Here is a 13766-nt window from a genome sequence, read left to right as displayed (position 1 = left end):
TAATAAATGAAAGAATGGAACAGGGGAATAAAATGTATTCTTTAAGACAGAGAAGGAAGCTATCACATTTTGTTTCAAGGTCTATAGGATCAACTTAGTAAATTTGAAAAATATTTCAAACTAATGAATTGAATTCAACCAGTGAACTGGTATAAATATTCCGACTTTCATTATTCACATTTGCTATGAAAAAGATGTAAATTCGGCTTTATTCAATTCATTCAAAATAAGCTTTACTTTGTTCACTGGTTACTTCACGATAAAACGTAACTGAAAATATTATTTTTCGATGAATCATTCGTTATAATCATCCAAAGTGAAAAGGTGTAAATTCGGCTTTATCTTTCCTGAGTTCTGACTAACCAATCCGATTTTCGAACATAATCTAGTGAACAGTTAATAGAACATACTTAAAAGGGAAATTATTTGGAGGGGCGGGTGGGATTCGATTTGTCGCGAATGCAACACTTGCTTTCGTATCATTCGTGACAATATTCTAAAAAGTTGCATATGGTTGTATGCATGTTTGTTGTTGTGAGTGATGATATGTTTAGATAAGAGAGTGAATTTGTTAATACTTTAATATTAAACTGGTAGAAATGGGTAATCAAGCAACACGTGGTGGACATGTATCCACCAAGAAGGCTGATGCTGTGGTTCATGTTGGTGATAATGCAAACGCAAACAATCTTTCGAAAAGTTCCTCAGGGACCGAATTAGAAAGTAATTCGCACATGCAGTTCTTTCCAATTGAAAGTCTAGCGAAGGTATAGGGTCAATTTGTAATTACTATTTTTTCGTAAATCGAACGACACAGATATATTCGATATATCGCAGAAGTATGTCGATCGTCTTTTGAAAATCATTAATCGTCACAAATATTTGTTTCACGTTTTAAAAACGCAAATTGACTTGTATGGTTCACGAATAATATGCAAATTATTTCTTAACTAATTTATTTTCGATCCACTTTTCCTTTGACAATCTTTATAATTCGTATAACCTACGATGTCATGTTGCTGATGTAATATGTTTTTCGTAAATAATATTTTTGCGTTGCAAAAATTAATTTAGATCATCTCTGGTCTTTTCCCAAAAATGTGAATAAATATAAAACTGTTTGTCACTTCTTTCCACGTTAATGAAATAAGATACTATCACTTTTTAGTTTGCAGATTTATCAACATTAATAATATCTATTAAGATTTATTAAGATTTAATATTTATTAAAATTAATTTTAGAAAGCATGTATTAGTTAGATTGTTCATTTTGCAGATTTTGTCTCATTTAACTCACGAACAGGAACGTATAAATGGGATAACAATATCTATATTTCAACGCTATCTCTTCCCCAATTATCCAGAGTTAGGTGAAAAATTATTCAATTATCTCCATCATGCTGCCAATGTTAATACTACGCACTTGAGTGCCAATTCTTTCAAACAACAAGCAGAGAAGTTCCTCTCTGTAATGAGTGATCAAACTGTATTAGAGAATTATGTGAAGATGTATTCTGATATAAAAGGAGATGGAAGCATAAATCCTGATGGATTGAAGGCTTTATTGAACATTTCTTATAATATTGCTATGGATAGTAGCGGAACCTCTCCCTGTATTTATAAAGATCAAATAATCGACTCAGCTGTATCATCATGTGTTAGTAAATTTAATATTTATTAGCATTATTAATCAAAACCTATACGAAACTAAAACTATAGAATGTGTATTACAGTTTCATGGTAAACATGCTTTGTCTGTGAGTTATGTGAGCAACTGGATCTGGCAACATTGTCCACGTCTAATATATGGCCCTCATCGATATATAATACATGTACTAACAACTGCTTACAGAAATGATAAAGCTCTTTTATCCAAAGAACAACCACAACCACATTTGGAGATACCAACACCTATATTGGAGCAACCAGATTCTTTATGTTTTCCACAAGTTTTGTTACCTATGAGCTATGTGTGGCTATTATCAAGCACACTACCCGAATGTTATCTTCAGGTATATTTTCATTTGAAATTTGATATATACTTCACTGAACTGTAAAATAATAAGATAAATATATGTTTAGACAGATGATTCACCAAAAGATGTTACTCATGCACTCATAGCTAAAAGAATGGGCAATGTGTGTCCTAGACACTGGACATTATTGTACAATAGCTTAGAACATGGAACAGGAGCTAATCGATTTCTTTACCATGTATTAGGATACAGAGGACCCACTCTTTTATTCATACGGATTGTTAATCCAGATGGAGATACTTCGCGTCCTACATACTGTATATGTTCAGCGATAGAATGGCGTGAAAGTCATCTGTATTGGGGCGACGAAGATTCGATGGGCATTGAATTGTTTCCTTCATATAGGGTTATTGAAAAGGGAGCTAAAGTATTATACTTGAATACTGGCATCAGAGGTTATCCTCATGGATTACGGTTCGGAAGTAATCCCCGCTCGCCGTATATTAGTATAGATGAATCATTCCATTCAGTCAGTATAGCAGGTGCACCTTATCCGATTGCTAGCTTAGAAGTTTGGGGTTGTGGAGATATGAAATTAAGGTATCTTCTTTTTTTTTTTTTTTTGTTTTTTCTCTTATGTAAAGATGAATAGATTTCAATAAAAAAATTAATTTGAAATATTTTACAGGGAACGTCAATTGGAAATTAAAAAGTGGCAAGTGAAGGAAGCAGAAAAGCAGAGGACCGTTAAACTAAGTGCTAAAGATTGGAAAGATCATCCTGATCGTTACTTACTTGAATTGGCGGGTAGGGCATCCTACAACGAATCAAATAAATAGTCTCAATATGATATTCTATTATAGCACAAAATTAATTCAGGATTTTAGTAGATTATTTGTATATATGTATATATCATTAAGCATAGTATTGCTTGAATGTACTTATGCTGTATGTGTAAGATTGCAAACACCATATTCGATTTACAAAGTACGAAGTGCTATAGTATATAAACTGTACAATAACAGGAGGAGGAAAGTTTCTTAATTTATTACTTATTTTTTATGAATCAGTTACTTAAACTAAAATCGAAGTACTTCAAAAACCTAACATACTATATTTTTAAATAGTACTTTCATGCTCAATAATATTAGCATAAAAGATACAAAGCTCCAAAAATACTTAAGATGAAAATGTGCTATCTCATATACCGATGATTAAAAATTTGCATTATAAATGTTAGAAAAATTATTTAATAACTGTAAACTTTTAATTTTTAATAAAATATTAGATGTACACGTGTATTTGTTAAAAGTATAACTACATAGGTGCTATTGCATATTTTTATTTGAGTTTTAGATAAATGTGTTTTAGTTGTGTGCATTAAGTTTGAGCTATTTGATTCAATCAACTCAGATTTATGTAACTTCCGGAATTTTGTATCTTTTTGTATTTTTAAGCTGTGACCATTATAGCGTGCCTTATATACGTACTTAAAGAATATTATGAACCACGTTAAATATTAACATTAGATGCGTGCAAAAATGAAATAAAGATAACAGACACAACTGAAAAACTAGTTACGTCCGAAATCTTATTAAGTTAAAAAAAATTTTCTCCTTCGGAGAAAAAAGTAGTCATTACTGGATAATTTATTTTAAATGACTAATGTTTTTTAAAATAAAATTTGTATTTACATAAATAAAGCAATGAAATAGTGAGCAAGATCTTTTATTTTAACGATTATACTGTATGAACAATGTTATTTTTTGGTCAAGGAATAAATAAGATATTTAACATTTCTTATTTTTTAAATCCCGAAGTAATGCTCATGTTTAATATAATTTTTCTTATTTTGTTCAGTTATTTCCTTAACTCTATGCTTCAGTAACTATAAATGAAGATTGTATGCTTTTTTAAGAATTTATTGCTTAATATAACGATATTCAATGTAATATATATTTCTACAGAAAGACGTGTATAAGATCATTTATCATTCCAAAGATAATTTAGACATTGTATAATATATAAAGTAACTTGAGGAAATTGATTAATCGCTGTGATATTTAGCATACTTTTTAACATCACTGAATAGAGTAAGGGAAAATAACTTATAACGTAATTTTCATAAGTACCTATATCAATACAAGTATATACTTTGTCAGAAACATATCTATTGAAGATCACTGATATGATTTTCAATATTCATTCACACTTACTGCAAAAAACTCTACATATATATCAGAATACCATATAAGACATATTTACAGTTATTTAAATAAATATATAAAACTATATCTCTCTAATAGGTTTTATATATATTATTTATGCTACCTGATAATACGGGATGTGCTATGAATGAAAGATAAATAAATCCAATATATTCATCTCTAGAATGAAATGATCTTTTGAAACATTAAGACAGTAGAAGAAAACATATCCTTGGAATGCTGTTAACCAAAGTGGAAAGTATAACCGTCTGTACGAAATTGATAACCATCATGTTGAAAGAATGTTTGAAACACTACATTTGGATCGATATCTATATAGAAAAAAAGTTAATTATTATACCACATATACTGAAATATTTATAAAATCTTATACCAACATAAATTTACGGATTGTGCAAACCTTGGAATCCACCATCAGCATCATCAATGTCGTGTCCACTATCGTAACGCGACCGTTTCTTAGGATCAGATAGAATACCATAGGCTTCTCCAACTTCTTTAAACTTTTTTTCTTGTTCTTTCTTTTCTCCTTCCGTTGCGTTAGGATGTCGGTCTGTACATAATAACGTAAAGACAGATTAAGATAATTAAAATAAACTGAATAAAAATGCATCTTCAAGCTCACCAGGATGATGTACCATCGCTCGTTTCCTATATGCTTTTTTGATATCATCAGTAGATGCGTTCTTATCAATACCTAAAATTTTGTAGTAATCTTTTCTCTTTGATTTTTTTAATGCCAACTTAGCTTCCATTAACAATCGTTTATTATCTGTCAATATTTAATAAATTAATATGTTATTATAAAAGTGTTTATTATTGTAAGTAAGATGTGTATCTTCTTTACCTGAACTTTTATCCATTTTATACGCTTTTTCAAGATCACGAACAGCTTTTTCATATTCTTTGAGCTCCATATAAGAAGCTGCTCTTCTTAAGAGTGCTTTAAGATACTTTTCATCGAGTTTCAATGCTTCCGTACATTCTGTTACCGATTCATTTAATCGATTTAACTATAGGGTTAGGTGAAAATATTAGTAATTTTTACAAAATCGATTTTAATAAAATATGAAAATATAATACCTTTGCTGCGACTGTTGCTTTATTAAAATGGAGTTTTGCATTTGTTACTATATTTTGAGGATCTATAGTCAAAGCTTCTGTATATAATTGATATGCTTTCAAATATTGTTCCATTTCATAAGCAGCATTCCCTTCTTCCTTTTTTTTTTTCAAATTCTTAGCTCGCTTATATATTTCTAATGCTTTAGCATGGTCTGGAGCCAATCTAAGTACTTGTTGGAAGTGTGCAAATGCTCTGTCAATATTATCTTGGAAATATAGACACATAGCGCGAACATATATAGCATCTGCATTTTGCTTATCAAGATGTAAGATATCACTGAAATATCATTGATATTGAATATAAAATAATTTTGATTACTTTAGGTTCATGAAAAAAGCAATTAATATACTTCGCTATTTCCTGTGCTTCTTGATACCTCCCCAAGAATACCAAACATTCTGCTTTAGTTAATTTAAATCTTGTGCAACGATTACTTACATCACAACAACGATCCATACAATATACAACCTATAAGTATTATATGTTAAACACTATTATCTATATTACTAAGTACATGTTCATTTAGAAGTAGAGCCACAAACCTTACGATAATCTTTAGCATTATATGCAGTATCTGCATCCTTAAGAAATTTTTTCACATATTCTAAGTCTTTTTTCTCTGTGGTAATGCCTTTATTCTCGGGATCAATCTCTAATAACTTGGATAAAGTAGTCTCAGCTTGAACTATGTCACCCAAAATCAGGCAACATTTTATAATTCTTACATAAGCCTAAACGTAAATGAATTGAATTAAAATTCTTGTTCATTTCTTTAAATGTATTTTTATGTATCTTTATGTCTAACGTACTTTGTATACTTTTGGATCCAATTCAATACATTTCTTTGCATCTTTCAAGGCAGGAGGATATTTGTCAAGCATCATGTAACATGCAGCTCTGTTTGCATAAAGTAGTGCTGTATTTGGATATAATTCTAAAAGGATATTCATTTTATTGATCCATAAGGTCATAACATCATAACAAATTTTTAATTGAACAAATACTTACCAATAAGTTCACTGTACTCTTTTAATGCTTCCTTGTATTGTTTCCCACCATAAAGTTCTTTGGCAGTTTGCATTTTTGTAAGTCTGGAACATCTATGTATTTAATATTGCACTGAATAATTTGATAAACCATAATCATAATCATATAAACTAAAGCCATGTCATCTTTCACCAAATCAATTATGTAACCTCATAAAAAAATATTAAAAACATAGGGTCAATATAAAATTAAAACGATTATTAAAAGATAGAAAGAATGTTTAAGAATTTTGAACGATATTTAAAGAAAAAGATCGATCAGTCCACGGTACATATCATTTCTGTTTATTAAAAAAGTAACATTTAATAAATTAAACGAAGCGCGACATTATATAGTCTCGGTCTTTACTTACTCTTTAAACTGTGCAATAGTGGACATTGTCGAATGTTTTGAAATATACTTGTGTATATTCCTAAAAGACTGAAAAATAGTAAGCGTAATATTTCATGAGATATGATATTCCTATGTTTATACATAGTCATCTTATATTATTATAAAACTTACATCTTTGTAACAAAAATATATACTTACTAACTCAATCGGTTTATTCCCTTCGTGCAACAGTCCTACTCCCTTTAACACTACCAACAGAAGGGCCGCATTTGTAATAATGATCCCAGGAAATTAGTATATACACGTTCCAAAACGCATCCAAAATGGTTTAAAAATCCAAATTAATTTTAAATTAATTATTATTTAATACTAATTATTAGTGCGATAATTAATAAAATTTTCGTCCTAATAATAATTTGAATAAAAAAAACATCAAGCAGAATTTGAAAACTTTTCACCATTTTTTTTGGAACACTCATCCCAGCAATTTTATGGTGTATCAGTCTTTAATGGCGTTGTCGTTGTAACCTGTAGCAGTTTAACCATTTGAAGAGAAAAAAAAGATCAATTTTGTAATACGTAAGTTTATAAGTATATAAATATAATTTATATACTTTTAAATCATTTTTGTTAATAGCAATGCGTGCTCAACATAAACTAATACTAATCAAACTATTGCACCATGTGCTTAAGAATTATCGCATATACAGAGCAGCTTTTCTAATTACATGCATTTATAATTAGAATGCAATTATAATTCACATAATAATATTATCATATTATATTATGAAATTTTATAAATAAATATATGTAAAAATTTTTATTAATAATAAACTATATATATTTATATATCACCTTTTCAAATATTAAACATTTACTAAATTTGTTCCTTTTTTCACAGTATTTTTCTAAACATGAGTCGTTTCTTTGCTACTGGGTCAGATTCTGAATCTGATAGTGCTTCCGAGGAGGAGCAGGTTCAACGAGCACCAACTACAGCTTTCACGGTAAACTTAAACATTATAATATTTTATTATTTCCTTTTTTATACTGTGGTAAACATACAAAATATGCATTAACATAATGTAAAATTTTTTCAGTTCAGTGATGAAGAAGAAGAAACTAAGAGGGTTGTACGATCAACCAAAGAAAAAAGATACGAAGAGATTGCAAATCTCATCAAACTCATAAGAAATTATAAGAAGATCAAAGATATGAGCAGCATGTTGTCCAGTAAGTGCTTACAAAGTTTAATGATATTATACAAATATAAATTATTTACAAAGTATTCATTTAATTGAAATCATTCATATTGTAATTATAGGTTTCGAGGATTTAATGCGTGCTTATCAAAAAGCTCTGCCTGTAATAGCAAAGGAAGAAGGTGGCCAAACACCACGTTTTTACATCAGATGTTTAGTAGAAATGGAAGATTTCATCAATGAAGTATGGGAAGATCGCGAGGGTCGTAAAAATATGTCAAAAAACAATTCAAAGTCATTGACTTCATTACGTCAAAAACTTCGTAAATATAATAAAGATTTTGAAGAAGATATAGCAAAATTCAGAGAAAATCCAGATCAGGATGATGATGAGGAGGAAGAAAAGCGTGAGTCAATTTCACTGATAGTATTCAATAATATTTCAATTCAATAATAATTCAATAATATTTACTGATGTTCTAAATTAATTATTTAAAATAAAAATTAATCATTGTTTAAAATCTTTTAGCTGAAGAAGTTATAGAATCTGAGGAAGAGGAAGACAGTGCAGTTCCTTTCAAAAAGGCTGGATCAGAAGCAAGTGAACCAGATACTTCTAAATTTAAGGTTTGTTATATATAATAAAATATTTTGTGACTTCCTTTTCTTGATATTAACAAGATCATACCTTTACAGAAAAGCATGGCTGATGGAGAAGAAGGTAGTGAAAGTGAATCTGACTGGGGTAGTTCTTCAGATAGCGAGAGTACAAGTAGTGAGGATGAAGGTCAATATCAAAATATACGTGAACGGTTTATCAAAAAGTATGTTTAACTCATTCACACAAATAGATGAAAGTAATAATTAATTAATGTAATATTAATATTAGCATATTCTGAAATAGAGTGACAGATAAAGAGGAAGAAGAAGATAAGACAAAACGAAAGGAACAGCGAAAGGAACGTAAAGAAAAGGAACGGAAAAAGAAGAAAGATGAAGACGACGAAGAAGGTGAATGGGAAACTGTCAAAGGCGGTGTAGCCATTCCATCCGAAAAGCCGAAAATGTTTGCGAAGGATGCAGAAATTAATGTAGCTGCTGTCTTGAAGAAACTTTCTGAGATTATCGCGGCTCGCGGTAAAAAACGTACCGATCGAAGGGAACAAATTGAACTTTTACACGAACTGCAATCCATAGCCGATACTCATAATCTTGGACCAGCAGTAGCTGTAAAAATTAAATTTTCTATCGTGTCCTCTATTTTCGATTACAATCCAAAAGTATCAGATGCAATGAAACCTGAATATTGGTCAAAGTAGGTATTATATTCTAAATTTTTTAAATATGAAACCATCCCAATTTATGAATTAATAAATTATTTTTTTGCAGGATACTAGAACGTATTACAGAAATGCTTGATATGCTTTTGAACACAAAAGATATGGTTATTGCTGAAGTAGTATCTGAGGATGCAGAAGAATACGAAACTCCTCCTTATAAAATACATGGATGCGTGCTAACGCTAGTAGAACGTTTAGATGAAGAATTTACTAAGTTATTAAAGGAATGTGATCCACACAGTAATGAATATGTAGAAAGGTATTAGTAAATTGTATTAGTAAATTAGTAAATTGAAAATGTAGACGAAAATATTCACCATCTTTTTAGGTTGAAAGATGAGAAACAAGTGTCCATGATAATAGATAAAGTCCAAGAATATTTAGAAAGGCAAGGCACAGTTTCTGAACTTTGCCGCGTATATCTACGCAAAATTGAACATTTATATTATAAATTTGATCCAAATGTTCTTAAACAAAAAGAAGTAAGTATATAATTATTAATATTTTACAGATAAAAATCTAAAAATATAATATATACATATTCAGGGCGAACTTGGTCTAGACGTCGCAACATCTGTCCAAGTTATGGAAAAGCTTTGTAAATACGTTTATGCTCATGACGGGACTGACAGACTTAGAACTCGTGCGATTCTTTCTCATGTTTATCATCATGCTCTTCACGATAACTGGTTTCAAGCACGTGATCTTATTCTGATGTCCCATTTACAAGAAACCATTCAGCATTCCGATCCAGCTACACAAGTTTGTATTCTTTATAATGAAATTATGCTCTTCTATATTTTCATGAATTTTTTCCCCTCTATTTCCAATTACAGATTTTATACAACAGAACTATTGCTCATTTGGGTTTATGTGCATTCCGTCACGCGAATATTAAAGACGCACATAATTGTTTAGTTGATTTGATGGTAACTGGTAAAGTAAAGGAGCTCTTGGCACAAGGTCTCCTTCCTCAAAGACAACACGAACGCAGTAAGGAACAAGAAAAAATTGAGAAACAAAGGCAAATGCCATTCCACATGCATATAAATTTGGAACTCCTTGAGTGTGTCTACTTAGTCTCTGCCATGCTCATTGAAATTCCATACATGGCTGCACACGAATTTGATGCAAGAAGAAGAATGATTTCCAAGACGTTCTATCAACAGTTGAGGTCAAGTGAACGTCAATCTTTGGTTGGACCTCCAGAATCAATGAGAGAACACGTTGTCGCGGCGGCAAAAGCAATGCGCAACGGAAATTGGTTAGCTTGCAATAATTTTATCATTAACGAAAAGATGAATGCTAAAGTTTGGGACCTCTTTTACCAAGCGGACAAAGTTCGTGAAATGCTTACAAAATTAATCAAAGAAGAGGCGTTAAGAACGTACTTGTTTACTTATTCCCACGTCTATGATTCAATCTCTATGCCAAAATTGGCAGAGATGTTTCAACTAAAGCGACCTGTTGTTCATTCTATTATTAGTAAAATGATTATCAATGAGGAACTTATGGCATCTTTAGATGATCCAACAGAAACGGTTGTGATGCATCGTAGCGAACCAAGTCGTCTACAATCTCTAGCATTGCAGCTTACCGATAAAGTAAACAACTTTGTGGATTCTAATGAACGTATTTTTGAAATGAAACAAGGTAAGCTATGAAAACTTTAAGCAATTTTAAATGATTTTAAAATTGTAAAATGATTTGTATTGTAAATGATTGTAAAATACTGATAATGATGAACGTCTTACGTCACAGGAAACTTTTTCTCAAGAGGAAATCAAGGAAACTTCCGTGATAGGCAAAATTACAATCGACAGGGACAAGATTGGGGCCGTCAGAGACGGGACCGTGATCGGGATCGTAATCGAGAAGAAAATCGAAATTATTAAAAATGAGGGAACATTGAATATTGTTTATGTGGGTGTTTAACAGTGGATAATCATTGTACCGTGTATATACACTCATGTGAATAATGTTGAAAATAATAGTATATAAATAATTAATCGCTATTTTAGTGTATATTTATACTTCTATGTTTGGTACTATTTACATATAATTACTTTATATATAAATGTTACAAATTTTTGATTATCATCTTTAAGATGTTCATATATCTTGCACCTTCTCCAGCAATTTATTACCTGTTATTATATTATCCGAGGTTAATACAAGTCGAATCCCAGTAGATTTTTCTATAAACCGGCAAGCAGTTATTTCGGCATAGGTAATACCACCAATGATACATATCACTACCATTTTTGGTAATAATGAACCACGTTGGCCACTTATGACGCAGTTTGATAAATTTGTTAATTCGTCAAGACTCTTAGTATCCTTTTCTTGATTCACAACAATATTTAATATTTGAGCCTATAGAGATGTGAATTTTTGTCAACTCCATTCAATATTAAACATTATCAAGTAGACTAATTTAATTAATAATATTACTAACGATTAGTGGTACGTAAACATTATTGAATACGTAACTTGCACACGAACGGCTTTTTTGCTCCATTTGCTTGTAGTAACTGGGTAACAGCTTTAACTTCTGTGCATTATTATTCCATTCACTGTTCCAATTTGGTAATTTGTGTAAAATATTTTCTGTCCTATACTTCAATAAACCTATACTATGCAATTTATAAAATAACGGTATGTGTTTATAACCGTGAGCGTGAAGATAAAGTTTTTGTATAGAGTCCAGTTCATTTTGGGTAATTCCGTCGCTTGTAATCGATAATAAACATAATAAACGTAAGGTTCTCAATGGATGATCGTCTGAAAAATGAGTTGTAAGATCGCGAGGAATAAGATCATCTGAAAAAAGATAGTATTATTGTCTATTAAAAGAAATTACGTACCTACATATCTCTCAATATGACTCAAACACTCTTTCCTCTCTCTGCACTCAAGCATACATTTCTCTATTTTTTGCAAGGTTTGAAAGTCAGAACTTAATGTGTCTGCTATCAGCTGGCAAGCAGAAATATGAAAAGCAAGTTGTCGCGTTAGATCTCTAGTTTTTTGTAATCTCGTCGCTACGTATCTTTCCATTTCGGATAACTTCATTGTTTGTATCGCATTCTGTTCCACTGATATGAACCATTAAAAATACTGCTAACTTTTATGAAAAATAAATTAACAAAAGAAACATATAAGAACATACATTTTAAAGATTTAGCTTTCCCATGTAAAATTGGAAAAACTTCGCTGCATGGTGTATCTCTTACTTCCCCGTAAATTTGATCTTTATCTGGATCTAGCTTAACTTGAGATTTGCCCAAAATACCTGTACCAACATTTATTTCCACTACTTCGTGTAATAATCCAGCGTAAGTTACAGGGGTTAAAAGTGGCGTAACCAAATCATAATTCCTGTCCATTATAATTAAAGCTCCTATTTCATTTTCTATATTAGAGGAGCCTAAACAGTGTTTCATTGACTCCATAATTTTGAACATTTGCTGACTGTACTTTCCAAAGGAAAGTGTTAATTTAGGTGAACCAAGTATAAGTTGCAGTGACCATAAGCTACGTCCTAATGCTGGCAGTAATGTAGTATCTTTGTGATAGTAAAGATCAATAAACATACAGTTTTCTAAAGATAAGATGTTCCCATCTAATCTTATAAATTCCCAAGATAATGTTTGTAACGTAACTAATCCAGATAATCCTAAAGAAACATTTACATTCTTACTCTAATGGAACTGAAACAACTATTGATTATTTAATTGCATAATAAAATATTCACCTTCTTCTTCGATTATTGAATTAAGAACAGTGGGTACAGATGGAGTAACTAGAATATGATGATATGGTTGTACATGTGGCTTAATATTTGAAGGAATTTCTGACTGTATTTGATCTAGTACCCTTTTGCAAGCAATCAAATCACTTGAAACCAAAAAGATATGTTGAGAATTTGAAAGCTTCAAGCCTTGCTCCATTTTATAAATCTTTTCAACGCCATAACGTCTAAGTAAAAAATAATATCATTTGATATCTGTCCAAAGAGTAACATGCCACATTAATTTAAAATAATTACTTGAGTACAGAAACTCCTACAAAACTGTCCAAAATTTTCATAAGTTTCTGCTCTATCACTAAGTCTTTGGTTCCAGGAATCGCGTCCAGTATTTCAACAAGTTTTCGTTGACTTATTTGTTGTAATACATTCAATCTATCATCCAACGTGATGTCCATATCTTTTTAATATATATTATAAATTTCGATAATTTGATAATAAATAGTAACAAAATTGTTTAACCACTATGAGTTATGAAGATGCTGCATATCTTTGTTCGATGACATGATATCGATGTAAAGTTAAAAACTATAATGGAATTCCAATGTTTTATTCGTCTATCAAGATTCCTTTGAACTGCAAGTGATTTTCAAACCACATCACATTAAATAGATACTTCTTTTAAAGGAAGCATAACAAACAACTCGACTAGTGCACCCATGTGGTAGAGCTTCGTAAACCGGAGTGAATCGTATTTTCCAAT

The 13766-nt window shown here is 30.7% G+C and overlaps 4 protein-coding genes across 9 annotated transcripts; 2 read left to right on the top strand and 2 right to left on the bottom strand.

Moving 5' to 3' along the window:
- The first annotated feature begins 435 nt into the window (after nt 1-435).
- Nucleotides 436-3694, top strand: LOC139995044 (uncharacterized). The gene is made up of 5 exons (XM_072018175.1): nt 436-767; nt 1277-1657; nt 1734-2012; nt 2083-2576; nt 2665-3694. The coding sequence occupies exons 1-5, from the start codon at nt 600-602 to the stop codon at nt 2813-2815; spliced, it is 1473 nt and encodes a 490-aa protein (XP_071874276.1). The 5' UTR covers nt 436-599; the 3' UTR covers nt 2816-3694.
- On the bottom strand, nt 3689-7041 carry Tpr2 (Tetratricopeptide repeat protein 2). 6 transcript variants are annotated; one of them, XM_072018182.1, is made up of 11 exons: nt 6913-7041; nt 6730-6797; nt 6339-6430; nt 6140-6264; nt 5873-6061; nt 5680-5798; nt 5288-5606; nt 5052-5217; nt 4830-4976; nt 4605-4757; nt 3689-4515 (listed from the first exon to the last, which is right to left on the bottom strand). In XM_072018182.1, exons 2-11 carry the CDS (start codon nt 6753-6755, stop codon nt 4427-4429), a joined length of 1425 nt encoding a protein of 474 aa, XP_071874283.1. In that variant the 5' UTR covers nt 6756-6797; nt 6913-7041; the 3' UTR covers nt 3689-4426. The 6 variants fall into 6 exon arrangements, with proteins under 6 accessions (XP_071874283.1, XP_071874286.1, XP_071874284.1 ...); XM_072018185.1 differs by having other exon boundaries at nt 6339-6421; XM_072018183.1 differs by having other exon boundaries at nt 6909-7024.
- Nucleotides 7042-7149: 108 nt separating this feature from the next.
- Eif3c (eukaryotic translation initiation factor 3 subunit C) lies at nt 7150-11267 on the top strand. The gene is made up of 12 exons (XM_072018143.1): nt 7150-7289; nt 7612-7717; nt 7811-7943; nt 8035-8319; nt 8442-8539; nt 8609-8736; nt 8817-9227; nt 9302-9511; nt 9581-9734; nt 9799-10014; nt 10089-10905; nt 11014-11267. The coding sequence occupies exons 2-12, from the start codon at nt 7625-7627 to the stop codon at nt 11145-11147; spliced, it is 2679 nt and encodes an 892-aa protein (XP_071874244.1). The 5' UTR covers nt 7150-7289; nt 7612-7624; the 3' UTR covers nt 11148-11267.
- On the bottom strand, nt 11157-13758 carry Vps33b (vacuolar protein sorting 33B). Its single transcript, XM_072018161.1, has 6 exons — nt 13304-13758; nt 13010-13233; nt 12425-12931; nt 12120-12350; nt 11711-12036; nt 11157-11628 (listed from the first exon to the last, which is right to left on the bottom strand). Exons 1-6 carry the CDS (start codon nt 13459-13461, stop codon nt 11365-11367), a joined length of 1710 nt encoding a protein of 569 aa, XP_071874262.1. The 5' UTR covers nt 13462-13758; the 3' UTR covers nt 11157-11364.
- Between the last annotated feature and the right edge of the window lie 8 nt (nt 13759-13766).

This window comes from Bombus fervidus, chromosome 15, assembly GCF_041682495.2.
Source record: "Bombus fervidus isolate BK054 chromosome 15, iyBomFerv1, whole genome shotgun sequence".
Classification (NCBI taxonomy): domain Eukaryota; kingdom Metazoa; phylum Arthropoda; class Insecta; order Hymenoptera; family Apidae; genus Bombus; species Bombus fervidus.
The sequence above is the reverse complement of the archived record's forward strand: the minus strand, read 5'-3'. Positions and strand labels throughout refer to the sequence as shown.